The following is a 14,008-nucleotide window of genomic DNA, read 5'->3' as shown; positions in this document are numbered from 1 at the left end:
CCCCCCATGTGTGTGTGTGTGTGTGTGTGTGTGTGTGTGTGTGTGTGTGTGTGTGTGTGTGTGTGTGTTCCTGTGGGGTATATATGTGTGAGTCAGGTCAGTGCTGTACTGGGTAGTTTTATGTCATTTTGACACAAGCTAAAGTCATCTGAGAGGAGAGGAGAAAAACTCAATTAAAAACTGCCTCCATAAGATCAGGTTGTAGGCAAGCCTGTGGGGCATTTTCTTGATTAGTGATTGATTTAGGAGGGCCTGTCCCATTGTGGGTGGTGCCATCCCTGGGCTGGTGGTCCTGGGTTCTATTAGAAAGCAGGTTGAGCAAACTATGAGAAGCAAGCCAGGAAGCAGCACCCCTCTGTGGCCTCTGCATCAGCTCCTGCCTCCAGGTTCCTCACCAATTTGAGTTTTTCTGTCCTGATTTCCTTTGATAAGGAACAATGCTATGGAAGTGGAAGTCAAATAAACCCTTTCCTCCCCAGGTCGCTTTGGTCACAGTGTTTCTTCACAGCGATAGAAACCCGAATTAAGACAGATATCTTCTGCCTTGCTTTTTGAGATAGGGTTCTTTGTTGATCCTACTCTTGCTGAGTAGGTTGGGCTGGCCAGCCAGCGAGTCTTAGGGACCCTTCCACTGCTGCCGTCCCAGGGCAAGAATTACCAGTGCGCCACCACGCCCTGCTTTTCATCTGGGTTCCTGGGAGCAAACTTGGGTCTTCATGCTTCCAAAGCAAGTGCTTTACTCACGTAGCCATCTCCCCAACACTGTCCTCACTTGATTGATATACTTTAATACTTAATATTAATAATTTTAATTATATAATTTAATGAGTAGAGAAGATTACATCATTCATATATTCACTTATTGGCCATTTTCTTTCTTTTTTTTTTTTTTATGGTGGTACCAGGGACTGAACCCAGGGCCTGATGCATGGAGCAAATGCTTTCATCACGTGACCTCCCAGCCTTGGTTACAGGCTGTTGCCTTATCGCTCATACCTTCCTTGTTGGTATCTCTTGACTGCATTTCACTAGGGTTTTTTTTTTCCTTTCCAATTGCAAGCCATACCTATATAAGACCAGTTCTTTGTCATTAAGGTTAATGTGTATCATTTCCTTTCAGCTTAAGGTGTTTGTAAGAAAAAATGTAGCTGGTTGTGGTGGTGCATGCCTTGTTAAAGAAGGCAGAGGCGGGAGGATCGCAAGTTCAAGGTCAGCCTGGGCTACACATTTTAAAAAATTAATTTGTGCTTGTTTTCTCATTAACGAAATGCATCCTGAATTCTAGTCAATAGACTCCTACGAGGACTTTAAAAAATAAACCTCCAGCTACACACACACAATCTTTACACAGTTACTTTGTCACGTGGCTTGCTATCTTTTCTGCATAAGGCAGGGGTCACATTTTTTAATCCCTCATAGCAACCAGCACATAGCCCAAAACACAGTAGAGCTCAGAACGCCTGCCTGCCTGGAATAAAAAGATATTGTGTCTGGAGATTTGCTTTGAAGAGACTCAGTTTGCGATGGGAGATGAAAATGGGGCAAAGATGAAACAGAATTGGCCATGTGTCGGTCATTGTTGAAAGTGGTGATGGGTACATGGAGCTCATTATACTGTTATGCCTCCTCTTTTGTACTTTTTTAAAATTTCCATAATCAAAGGGCTTTTTTTTAAATGTGTGTTTGATTGATTGGGCAACAAGAGAGGGAACTTGTGGGCTAACAATGGGGGTGAAAATGAAATGCATGTGCAAGGCCGCTTCTGCACAAAACCAGCCCGAGAGGAGCCCTGAAGTTAATCTGCTTGAGGACAAACCCCTTCTAGCTCAGTGACCTCAAACTGCTGCTCTCTCCCTCCGAAACCCAGCCCTTCTTTATACAAAGGCACTAATAACTACGGAGAAAAGGTTGCCGTGAAGATCGGCGAGTAAAAAACCCTGGCTGGCACCAGCACACTCAACAGTGACCATCATTGTCATTCGGTGATGAATGACGCTTGGCAAACTCCTGCCAGCACTTCCTGATGGTGGCAATTCAACTCCCGGTCACCACAGATTTCAGCTAAACCACTTGGACAGTGGACAAACACTTGACAGAGACCTTGGAAGGGACAGATAGATACTAGGAATTATGTCCCCAGTACCCAGAGAAGAAATAGACACCACCACCATGAAGGACAAAGCCTGGAGCAACTGATTTCACTCCAGGTCCCCAAAGAGCTGAACCCCACATCTCAACGATGCATTCAAGAAACCAGAGAGACAAACCACTTCCAAAACAGGTTTGAATTTTTGAACATATACTGACATCATCTGGGGGGGGGCGAGAAGGTTCATTAAAGTGCTTCAATCTTGCAAGTACAAGGTCCTAAGTTTGACCACAGGGCCTACATAAAAAGGCTAGACACAGTGACATGCCCTTGTGACCCCAATGCTGTAGGAGCAGAGAGATAAGCAGATCCAAGGGCTTACAGGCCAGCCTAAGCTAACTGGTGAGTTCCAGGCCAGTGAGAAACTGCCTTAAAACCCAAGGTGGATGTTTCCAATAAGAACAACACCCAAGGTTTCCTCTGGCCTGCACACACATACATGTACAACCATACATACATGTGCTTGCACACACACATGCCCAAAAAACACAGACATAACCATGCACACGTATACCTGCCCAAACACATAAACACATACTCGCAAAAATACCTGTGTCTGAATGGGAACCTCAGAGTTAGATTTCATGGTCTAGGACTGCCCTAACTAAGTACAGCGATGAACATGTAACATCTCTGCTGTAGACAAAGACGAGCCGCCCATGTGTGAGTTGAGGTTGGGTGTAGGGAGGAAAGAGGACAAGGGGAGACAAAGGAAGAAGCCACAGAGTCCCCATATGAGCCTCATTAACGCTAACTCAGTCATGTGGCCTCCAGCTGTGCCTCATGCCAGATAAAGCCAGTCCTCACGGAGTCCCACCATTCTCTCCTTGTTCTTCAGGAGAGTGACATCTGTAACAATTCCCAGGACCACGGAATGCTACTAACTCCAGGAAACATACATGCCAATATCCTAAGGAATATTAGAGCAGTGGAGCTTGTCTCTGGGCTTTGGTCTTAGGGGGATAAAAGGAGCTGGTTGAGTGATGATGGGCCATGGGGGAAGGAGACAGGCACCTCTCTCACAGTGCTCATCCAAGTGGCTGAATCGCACTCAGAATGGCAGTTCTGTGAAGTTACTGCAGCATCTTTGATGGGGGTTGGGGGGGGGGGGAGATACTTCCATTTAATCACTCGAGCCGGGATGATCTACTGCCTGGCTGTCCGAGCTGTCCGCCAAGGTGAGCCAGCCTGAACTGTGGACACATGGCAGTGCTTAGCCTGTCACAGGAGCAACGGATACCTGACAGTCTGCACTCCAGGGCGCTCTCATTTAGCAAGTCAGCCTGGACTAATCTGTAAGTTCCTTTCCTTAAGCAAACACCACCTGGTAGGGCCTGGCCTCACCAGAACAAAAGCTGGCCAGTGGCTGTCTGTCATGAGACAGCAAACACTTCAGAATCAGGAGGGCAGAGGTCAACCACTCCCATAAGCAACACATTCAGGACTACATGAGCCTGCAGATGGGAGAGAGCAGCTGCACCCAGCTCCGCCCCCGCCCCCGCCCCTGCTCCCCATCACCTTTCTCCTGCAGGTCTCAGCCCAAAATGATTTCCCCTCTGAGGGTATGGCTTCTCAGATGCACTTTCAAATACAGACAGAGGTCACCACCTTCTTTTTACTAGAACAAATAGCAAACTTCAAATTTGATTTTAAAAAAAGGGGGGGGGGCTCATGAATCTCCAAGCTCTGAAGCTTTACCCAAAGGTTTTGGGTGCCCTCCCCCACTCTTAAGTAGTGCCGGCCATGAGATCTTGGGGACATCTAAGTTGGAGACCCACAATAGAGATGGGAATCACAAGGACGCTGGTAAATGCTTACATGACGTCCATATGTTCCAAGTATTTCCCTTGTGTTAGCTCATTTAATCCTCTTCACAGCCTTACAAGGGAAGTGGAATAGTAACCACTAATAATAGTAATATGTCATGCAGAACATAAGAGTAATATATAATGCTCATGACATCATAATAATGTATCACATATGTATAACATAACAATCGTGGAGATAATCGTCTCTGTTTTTTTTTCAGATAAGCACCCTGAGAACCTAGGTAACTTGTCTATGTGAGCTGGCCTCCAGCCCAGACAGTCAGCCCCAACCAGGTAAGGGCACCAACCACGGCCCTAGACTACATCTTCCTGGTGCGCTCCTCAGAGTCTCCTCTGAGTCTGCCAGTTCAGAGAGCAGCAGAACATAGAGATCTCTGGATGTGCTCTGGGCTTGAACCCAGCTCTCCCCTCCAAGGCATGACGGTGCATTCATCTTCCATAAATAGGGATAATGACGCTACCTCCCATGGCTGTGCAAAGCTTTAAACAGGAAGTCAAAACAAGCACCTCACCCAGGGCTGATGGCCAAGGTCACTTTATCCCTGTGCTCTCTCCAGCCTTGCTCTCCAGACTGGTTACAGTTTCAGTCAACTGAGAAACATTAACAACATCGAAGTCCAACCCCCACCAATCATCTCTCTATGTTACTACCCAAGAGGGTATTGGTCTGAAATCAATAATGCCCTAGACCTCACCAAGAAGTGAAATCTGAAGCCCCTTTGACCATCCCCACCCTGTGCCCCCCCCCATCCAGACTTACAGAGAAGCTTTTAAAACCCGAAGTTGTCACTTCTAACTCTGAAAGGGTAGATTCCCTCTAAATGGATCGGAGGACCCTGAGGTGAGGGGCGGGGCAGGCACAGGGACAAATCTCCAACCTGACTAAGTTTACTGTGTCCTGTGGCTCTCCCTACTCCAGGGGCGCCCTAGGGAGCAGCCTAGAAGCTTTTGAAGCCATATCTTACCATCCCACAGCTGCTATGAAATGTATCCTTCCCTGCTTTTATGCAAAGCACTAGACAGGAAACCAAGCCGGAGACGTTGGAATTACGGAAAAAGTATCTGAGCATCTCAGTGCGTGTGCTTAGACACACGCGCAGTCCAGGAGCCTGGTACACTTCGTGCTCAAAGAGGGCGCTGTTTCATTCAAGGGGGCACATGACAAGAGTGTGTGGAGGGGCAGCAATAAATAGTGCAGGGAATACTGGGGTTGCCTGTAGAAACTGGCAGGGATGAGAGAAAATAATCAACCCACATTTGACAGAAGAGAAAAAAACAAAAAAAAAAACAAACAAACAAAAAAAAAAAACGCAGGTCTGGCCCTCAGAAAAGACAGCCAGCAGGGAGGGCGAGGACCCAGCCATACCAGTTTCCTGGCTCAGACTCCCATGCATCTTGTCAGGGCCCACTGCCAGTTGGCGCGAGGAGTGGCATGGAGGGCCCATAAGGGGAAAGACAATACAGAAGGGAGCTGAAGAGCCACTCGCCCAGCCCTTGGCAGAAAGTGAAGGTGCCAAATGACCCTAGTGCTCTCTGGACATCTCCCTTCTGCCTCAGTCCAGCAAGCAACCCGAGAAACCCTTCTGAGACCTCACCTGCGTGAAGGAGCCGTCCTCACCGCACTCCGGGACAAACACAGCCTCCTGAGGCTTCTTGGCCTGTTCCAAGGCCTGAGCTCTCTCCAGGCGACACTTGCTCTGGCCAGCATCTAAACGGGGAGAGGAGGACATCGTATGTTTCCCTTGGATTCCACACAGAAGCCAGGGCCCCAAATGGCTGCCCCATGGCAGGAACGCTGAGCAAAACCCTCCGCCTTGGGGAGGGGCTGCATGCTACCAGCTTGATCAGCAGTGAGAGCGCAGGGCCTGTGCACAAGATGGCCACTCGAGCTCACCGTCCTCTTAATGCAATACCAGAAAAGTAGAAGAGAAGCAAGCATATTAGCCCAGGCTCTGCCTCCCTCTCTCTCTCTCTCTCTCTCTCTCTCTCTCTCTCTCTCTCTCTCTCTCTCTGTCCCTTTGCCCATGAGGTGAGGGCTGGTTTCCATTTTCACTCATTCTCCCAGGATTCTTCTAAAGCTAACAAATCCAGGAACTATGAGAGGAGTGTGATGCTGTACACCTGTAATGCCAGTACTAGGAAAGCTCTGATGGAAGGCCTGGAGTCAACCTGGGCTACATAGTGAGTGTCAGGCTGGTCAGGGCTACACAGCAATGCTAGCACTCGCTTCCTTGAGAAAATCAAATGTCTGGGACAACCTGCTAGCCCTCTGCATTTCCTATGCTGGCTTTAAGCAGTCGAGGGTCACAAGCTCAAATATCTACAGGACTCGGGAAAGCAACACAGATTATGTCTGAGAAGGATCGCATGCAGAGCTCAGAAACCCGAAGGAGGATTAAGGATGGTAGCGAACCAGAAAGCAAGCTCCGCTCTAGGGACTGCAAGTGTCTCAGCTCTGGCTATGTGTTGCTTTGCTCCAACAAACCGGATAGTACCAGACCTGATGACTTTGGAAGAGAGGAACAGAAAGCCAGATTTGTTGCTGTCGTTGATCTCCCAATTTTATACATGTTATCTCAAATACTTTCCATGCTTTAAAGCAGTCCAAAAAAAAAAAAAAAAAAAACACTTTCATGAACCAACGATTTGGAATCCCTACCCCAGGGCCAGCAGTAATGTACTGGGTCTCCATCTTGAAATAAAACCACAAACAAGACACTGGCCAGAGAGACCCTCGCTCCTCACTGGTGTTAGTGTCTGAAGCAGGGAAGTGTTCATCCCTTCAGGCACCGCTCCCTTTCTCCCCTCACACTGATGGAAGACACAGAGGGACAGAAGAGTAATCCAAAAGCATTCAAGCTTTCAATGAGGATATCACGCCGCAGGAGCTGCAGCCCCAGCTGGCATCCTTCGCAGCTCAGTGTGGTCACTCACCTTTGCATCTCCCTCGATGGACCACGCCCAGGGCTGGGTCCCGACACTTGGCTCTCTGGTACTCACACATGGACTCATAGGACCTGCCATCAGAGGCGCAGATGGGTTTGGGTTGAGTCCTGGAGCAGTGGAGGTTGCACTGAGGATCACGGTCACTTATGAGAAACTATATCAAGAGAAAAAAATGAAATGGCACAGAGGTTAATTTTGCAAGAAAAATAGGGAGAGACCCATATTGGCTTGTCCTTAGTAAGCAAATTCCAGATAAACCTTGCTATAAAATCCCAGAGATGCAGGAACCAAGCAGACACCAAATCTATCTGATGAAGGTTTCCTGTCACATCCTAAGGATAGCGAGGTCCATTGACTGCCCATAAACAGGCTGTGCCAAGGGATCCACATGCAGGATCTTGTCAGACTTCACAACTACCCTGATTTTGTGGATAAGGAAACAGCAGCCCGGAAAGGTGTGACTGGACCAATGTCACGCAGCATTGAAGGGTGGGGATCTCAGCCCAAGCCTAAATCTGTGGTAAATAAAATCAAAGTTGTGACCTGGAAGACCGTCATCCTCTCCACCCAAAGGCATGGCTCTCTCAACCACTATTTAGGCTTTTCCTTAAAAGCAGATCTCAGTCTCCAATTTCTGTGCAGAAAACTTTATGTATTAAATAACATTGAACCCCAAATCTATCATCTGTCATTGCTCTCCAGGGGAGTACATATAAGCTGAGTGAATTTCTGGCAGAAAAGTACTTCCTCATTTCAAGACTGGCCATGATAATAGTCAGCCTGGGAAACAGTGAGTGAAGCAGAAATCTTTAGGATCGGGATTCTCAGTCACCGTCAATAAACCCCATGTGCAGCGATTCCCCAAGTTCTACAGTGACCTAAAAGTAACTACAAAGTGCTCACCGCTAGTCCTACTGAGCTATAGGATCCAATCTAAAGCTGAACTGCTCTCAGCTACTTATCTGACCAGCTAAAAACTGAGAAAGTGATGTTTGGAGAGGCCACTAAGTCATAGAGCTAGGTTCTTGCAGAATTCCCTCTATGATCGACACATGTGCAAAGCACAGGAAGAAAAAAAAATAGCCCAGGCACAGGAAGCGTGCGTGGATAGACCTCGGGATGAGCGAGATCCAGCTGTCAACTGACTGCAGCTGTCAGAGATGAAAATGAGAAGGATCACCCAGCTGAGCCCGGTCCTGAAACAGTCTGGAACTGGCCCTGCGAATCCACTGTTTGGAGCTGGTACACTCTGCGGTTGTGCCGCACAGCAATTAGTAACAAGATTGAAAAGCATATTTGACAGGGAATCTTCCAGATTTATCAAACCAGAGATGGTTGTCCATGTACCACTGTTAACAGCTGTGATTGCTCGAGTACAAGCTATGAACTTTTCCACCCAGTGGCCCCTGATGAGGCCAGCTGGGCCTGGAATGGGACCCACAGCAGAGCCCTGGGCCGACATTGTAGTCCTGTGGTTCTCAACCTTCCTGATGCTGTGACCCTTTAATACAGTTCCTCGTGTCTGGTGATGCCCAACTATAAAGTTATTTCTTTGCTATTCCATAACTGTAATGTTGTTACTGTTATGAATCATAATGTAAATATCTGATCTATGGGATATCTGATATGCAGCCCCGAAAGGGGTCATGGCCCTCAGGTTGAGAACCACTGCTGCTGCTGCTGCTGCTACTGCTGCTACAAGCTCTCTCAGTAGAACTTGAAGGGAAGGTCATGAGCACACGTGGGTAATGGGTACTGTTGGTGTTGACTGAACAACTGTACCAGGTGCACAGATGGTGGAAGGTGTGGGCACGGGTCTGTCTCGATGTACTGTAGTCCCACTGTGTGATGTACTGTAGTCCCACTGTGTGATGCAAGCAAATAAGAGCCTGAAGACACTTTCACAGAACCACAAAAAGCAAATGCTAGCAACAACTGCCCGCCACATACATCTGATGACCCCCAGGGTGTCCATTGGTCCACAGAACACATCCCAGCTACAGAGGCCCACCAGGACCCTGTATGAGGGTGTAACTCTCAACGTAGGAAGACAGCGGTGAGGAGGGACAATGTGGTTTGGTATCTCAGAAGCCTTTGGTTGCCACACTGAGTGTGCCTTAATGAGGATGGAAGGAGCCGTGGCCTCTGCCTACCATCCTCGCCCTGGATCCCTGCTTAAAACCCTTGAGGTGTCCAGCTGCCCCTGGGACAGACCAGGGATGCTCCAGGTTGACAGTATATGACCCCAGGCCCGTCCCTGGCCTCAGTACTGGCATCTGTACTTACCACTGCTTACAAAGCCTCTCTGATCATCCAGCCAGCTCCGTTTTCAGAGGTGCCCCTCCTCCATCTAGCTGCTCTCACCCTGCTCTGCCTTTGGGCTCCACCTTCTTTTTACAGAGGCTTCTTCGATGCTCCCAGGCAAAGAGAGCCCCCATCACAATCTCTCACAACTACTGCTTTCTGTATGGTCTGAGATGACTTTGTGTGACTTGATAGACAATGGGATCCCCAACTTGGAGCTTCAAGACAAGAAGAATTTAATCTGTTTTGCTGGTAAACACATCTGAGTATCTAAGCGCAAGGCTGGACTGCTTGACTCTTTGTGGAACCAGTGTAGCTATGAGAGGTGCTTCACATGTGGAATTACCTCAGAACTGAGTTGTATAGCACTGGGCCTAGCCTCCTCTCCCAGATTCCAAACACCAGGCTCTGAGCCCTGACTTCCTCTAGCCATGTCTTTTCCTCTAACCTCCCCGTGACAATGCAGCAGACAGAGGTGGCCCAGGGCTCTCTGTCTTGATGTCACCTCAGAACAGAGGCTCTTGAGGGCAGAATGATCGCATGTGAGGTTCTTAGTTGTTGACTTGGAGCCGGATTTTTGCAACAAGGAGGGTATTCTGGCCTGCTGTGTTGGTCTGTAGTGTGAGTGTAGTGTGCCCTGGCAGTTGGGAGCATGGAAACAGATCATGGGCATAGATTCCAGCACCCACACAGACACTGTTGAGTCTTGGGGGAGTTGCCTGTGTTTTCTGGCCCCGCGACAATGTTTTCTCACCTGCCAACAATGAAGATACTAACATATCTGCCTTATGTTACTGTGAGGATCAAATTAGCTAACAGCACCTAAATCATATGTTAGCTTTTGCTCATCTTTGATATTTAAACAGTGTGGTTTTCCTTTTAAGAGAACACACCGAGGGAGAGACAATGTGTCTTTTTAAACTGGCAGAGGTTCCCTTGTCTGCTCTGCCGCTCACAGAAGACAGCTACAGGCGTCACCGTGGCATTGAACTGCAGGTCATAAATTCAGGTTGGAAATGGCTTGTTCTGAGCCAAAAGAGACTCAGGGCAGCTGTGCCAGAGACCAGCCTGACAACAAGGGGAGCACTCTGTGTGCAGACAGACAGGTTACAGAACCTCTGAGCCCCACCTTCCCGGCCCACGGAGGTGGTCTCGGTGTCAGTAGAGCTCCCACAAGATTCCTGTCTCAAATTTACTGGCCCCGGGGGTGCTATAAAATCTTCAGGGACAGCATAGGGCAGTGGCTAAAGACCATCTTCCATCAACTGTAGACCCTCATTTTTGTGTGTTTTGGGAACTGTGTGTATTTGTGACTGCTTTCAAAACACAGGCTGAGCTCTATAAAATGGGGCTTTAACAGGGAACCTCTGCCCTCACAGAAGAGAGCACCCTTCATTCTCAGAACGAGGTGCTCGCTCCTCCCATCGGCCCATTGACTCTGTAGCCAGGAAGTCGGGGTGAGGAGGGACACTAGTGGAAGAAGCGACACAGTCAACACAGCCCCTCCTCATGGTGAGCTTCCACTCTAGAATAAGATGCCAGGCAGGCAATTACCACACAACATGTGAGCCGTGAAGCTAAGAGGAGGTATGATCCTAGAAGCTTGCAGTACTACAAAGGCACATGGTTCCAATGAATTTTTCTTGATTATCAAATACTCTGTGTCCATGCCTAATCTAATACAATGGCCACAAAACGCACACGATATATAGCAAATGCAACTAAGGGACCAAACACGTAGTTGTGTTTAACTCCAGATGACTATGCATGGATTGTAGCTACCGTATGAAATAGTCCAGCCATGGATAAATAAATTAGGAGGAGGTAAATAGTCCCAAACTGAGGTTTTGCTTGTGTTTTCTGAGACAGGGTCTCATTGTCATCACCCAGTCTGACCTTGGCCTTGCAGTCTCCCTACTTCAGCCTCCTAAGTGTGCAGGACCATATTCAATCTCAAGTGAGTTTTTCCTAGAGTCAGGCTAAGACTCACTGAACTAAAGCAAAGAAAGATCTTGACAATAATTCCTGCATTCTGAAAATGGACAGTAACTTGTCTGTCATCGTCCAAACAAAGTCATGAGGGTAGCTTTACTCCCATCCTGCAGGTCGCAGGAGGTACAGGCTGGAATTAGTGAATCGAACCATGTTTATGTGCTCACAGCACACACTCAGGAGAATTGAAGCAACTGTCATTGATTGGCAAGATTTTTTCGGTGATGGCAGCAGGGTCAATTATTCTCCCCCAATGATCCAAACACTTAGTCATTTCCCTTAAGGATGAAAACTACATTTCTAATTAAAAAAAAAAAAAACAAAAAACCTCTTTCCTAACCAAGAGACAAGAAAAGCAAACTAATAATGTTGTTAAATATGATTGCATAATATAGACACCAACAAAGGGGGGCAGGACAATTGTGCAGCTGGAACTGTCCCTCCCCCCGCTCTCCCTGGGGACTGGGTAATTCCAAACATTTTGTATGGGGCTCACACTTGCAAAGGGGGACCGACACTTGACATCCACATAAACAAGCCACCCTTCCTGTTAGAAAAGCTGCTCACCAGAGATTTTCTCTGCCGTGGGGAGGAATGAGGGCAGACAAAAAATCCAAGGCTGCACCCATCATCCCTTCCATCTGAAATGCACAGACGCTGGTCCCTGCCTTTGGTCTCCAGAAGAGCATAGTCAAAGACCTCAGCCGCAGCTTCTGCCTGAAGAGACCACCCCAACACCGCAAGCTGTGTCAGACTTGACTGGCTGCCAAGCCTTCATGACAATGTACTGAACAACAGAGCCAGCCTAAGGCTCGGTCTGGGAGGAGATGTCCAATGTTTTCTAACGCAAACCGTTCCCTAGACTTAACATCCACCTGCAATTTTATTATTTTATCATCATTGTGTTGTGTACACACGTGCGTGTGTGTGTGTGTGTCTGGGTGTGCGGTTCTGGGAAAAGCAGAAAGCATTCTTAACCACTGAGCTCTCTCCAGCCTCACACCCCAGCTAGGTTTTTAAACAGGTGTTTATCTGATAGCAGAGATTTTTTTTTTATTGTTAAAGGGGTAGCAGAAGCCATACTAAACAATCCAGTCAGTGGGTTTGGGAGAATGAACCCGGCATTACGGAGTAAGAGCGATATCTCTCCTTGTAATAGCATAAAATATCACAAACTAAATCCAAACTAATTTGAGGCTTTCCCCCCTAATGAATTCACATAGAGCACAGCTCCTTTTCATTTCCTTTTTATCCATTGTTACAAAGCAAACTACCCCTGCGTTTAATAGCTTTGGACGATTTCTTGCTCATAACTCTGCAGGCTGGCAGGGCTCAGCTGGGAGGTTCTTCTGCTCCACATAGTAGAAGCAGAGGTAGTGAGCTTGATTGCGTTTGACCAGGAAGGAGCTCGGCCGATGCTGTGCTTGCCCCCTTGCTGACCTTATCTGGGATGTCTGGAATAGCCGAGGGCTGGCTAGGACTCTCGTATCCATTGTGACTCATTTAGTCCTTTACTGCTCACCTGTTTGACTCGGACCCCGGCCTTCCCTTCCCATTGAGTTCCAGTTCCACACTGCCCCTGTTATCATCTAAGCATCAGACAGAATCGTAAGAGAGCTAAGCAGGTACTTACTGCCCCGCATAACAACCTGTCAGTCTCTGGAACTCACGTGATGGGAGGAGAGAAGGACCCCACAGGTTGTTCTCTGACCTCCTTAGGCATGCCCCCTCCCACATATATCAATTAATAGACTTTAATGAAATAAAATTTTAAATAGCAAACGCTTTCATATTTTGAGCATTAGCATCCTCGGAGATCTTACTGCACTGTGATCATTACCTATCGAAAATCCTCAACACTGCATTAACATTTATCAGCTTACATATCTATAAAAGGCTGAGCCTTATTTCTCTTTGTATATGTAAGGAATAACACAATGTCTAACCCAAAGCAATTGCTCAATACGTGTCTGAAGACTAAACAGATAAATATCAAACTTCAACCTAAAATGTCATAGATAAGAAGATCCTTTCATGTGTGGCCTTGCTGGAGGAGGTGTGTCACTGAGAGAGGGCTTTGAGATTTCAAAAGGCTTGTGCCATCCCACATGCCTTTCTATCTATCTACCTATCTATCTATCATCTATCTATCTATCTATCTATCTATCTATCTATCTATCTATCTATCTATCTATCTCTTGTAGACCAGGCTGGTCTCAAACTCACAGAGATCCGCCTGCCTCTGCCTCCCAAGTGCTGGGATTAAAGGTGTGCGCCACCACTGCCCCTATCTATCTATCTATCTATCTATCTATCTATCTATCATCTATCTATCTATTTCTCTATCTAGTGTTTATGGATCAGATGTAAGCTCTCAGCTATCATCTATCTACCTATCTATCTATCATTTATCTATCTATCTATCATCTATCTATCTATCTACTATCTACTATCTATCTCTATCTCATGTTTGTGGATCAGATGTAAGCTCTTAGCTATCATCTATCTACCTACCTACCTACCTATCATTTATCTATCTATCATCTATCTATCTATCTATCTATCTATCTCTATCTAGTGTTTGTGGATCAGGTGTGAGCTCTCAGCTATTGCTCCAGTGCCATGCCTGCCCGCCACCATGCTCCCCACCCCAGTGGTCATGAACTCTAAACCTCTGGAACAATAAACCTCAAATAAACACTCTCTAGAATAGGAAGAAAAGGAAGAGGAAAGAACGAAGAGGAGAAGGAGGAAGAAGACAATGAGAGGAGGAGGAGGAGGAGGAGGA

The 14,008-nt window shown here is 47.2% G+C and overlaps 1 protein-coding gene across 3 annotated transcripts in view; it reads right to left on the bottom strand.

Annotated features, from left to right (window-relative positions):
- The window catches only part of Smoc1 (SPARC related modular calcium binding 1), a 156,921-nt gene that overhangs the window by 68,602 nt on the left and 74,311 nt on the right, over positions 1 to 14,008 (bottom strand). For all 3 annotated transcript variants that reach the window (XM_026780667.1, XM_026780672.1, XM_005343288.3), the window contains exons 2-3: positions 6,913 to 7,078; positions 5,574 to 5,686 (exon numbers count right to left, since the gene is read on the bottom strand). In XM_026780667.1, coding sequence (XP_026636468.1) covers positions 5,574 to 5,686; positions 6,913 to 7,078 — 279 coding nt within the window. The remainder of the gene's footprint in view (positions 1 to 5,573; positions 5,687 to 6,912; positions 7,079 to 14,008) is intronic.

This window comes from Microtus ochrogaster, chromosome 1 (genome assembly GCF_000317375.1).
Source record: "Microtus ochrogaster isolate Prairie Vole_2 chromosome 1, MicOch1.0, whole genome shotgun sequence".
NCBI lineage: Eukaryota > Metazoa > Chordata > Mammalia > Rodentia > Cricetidae > Microtus > Microtus ochrogaster.
This window is presented reverse-complemented; position numbering and strand designations above follow the sequence as displayed.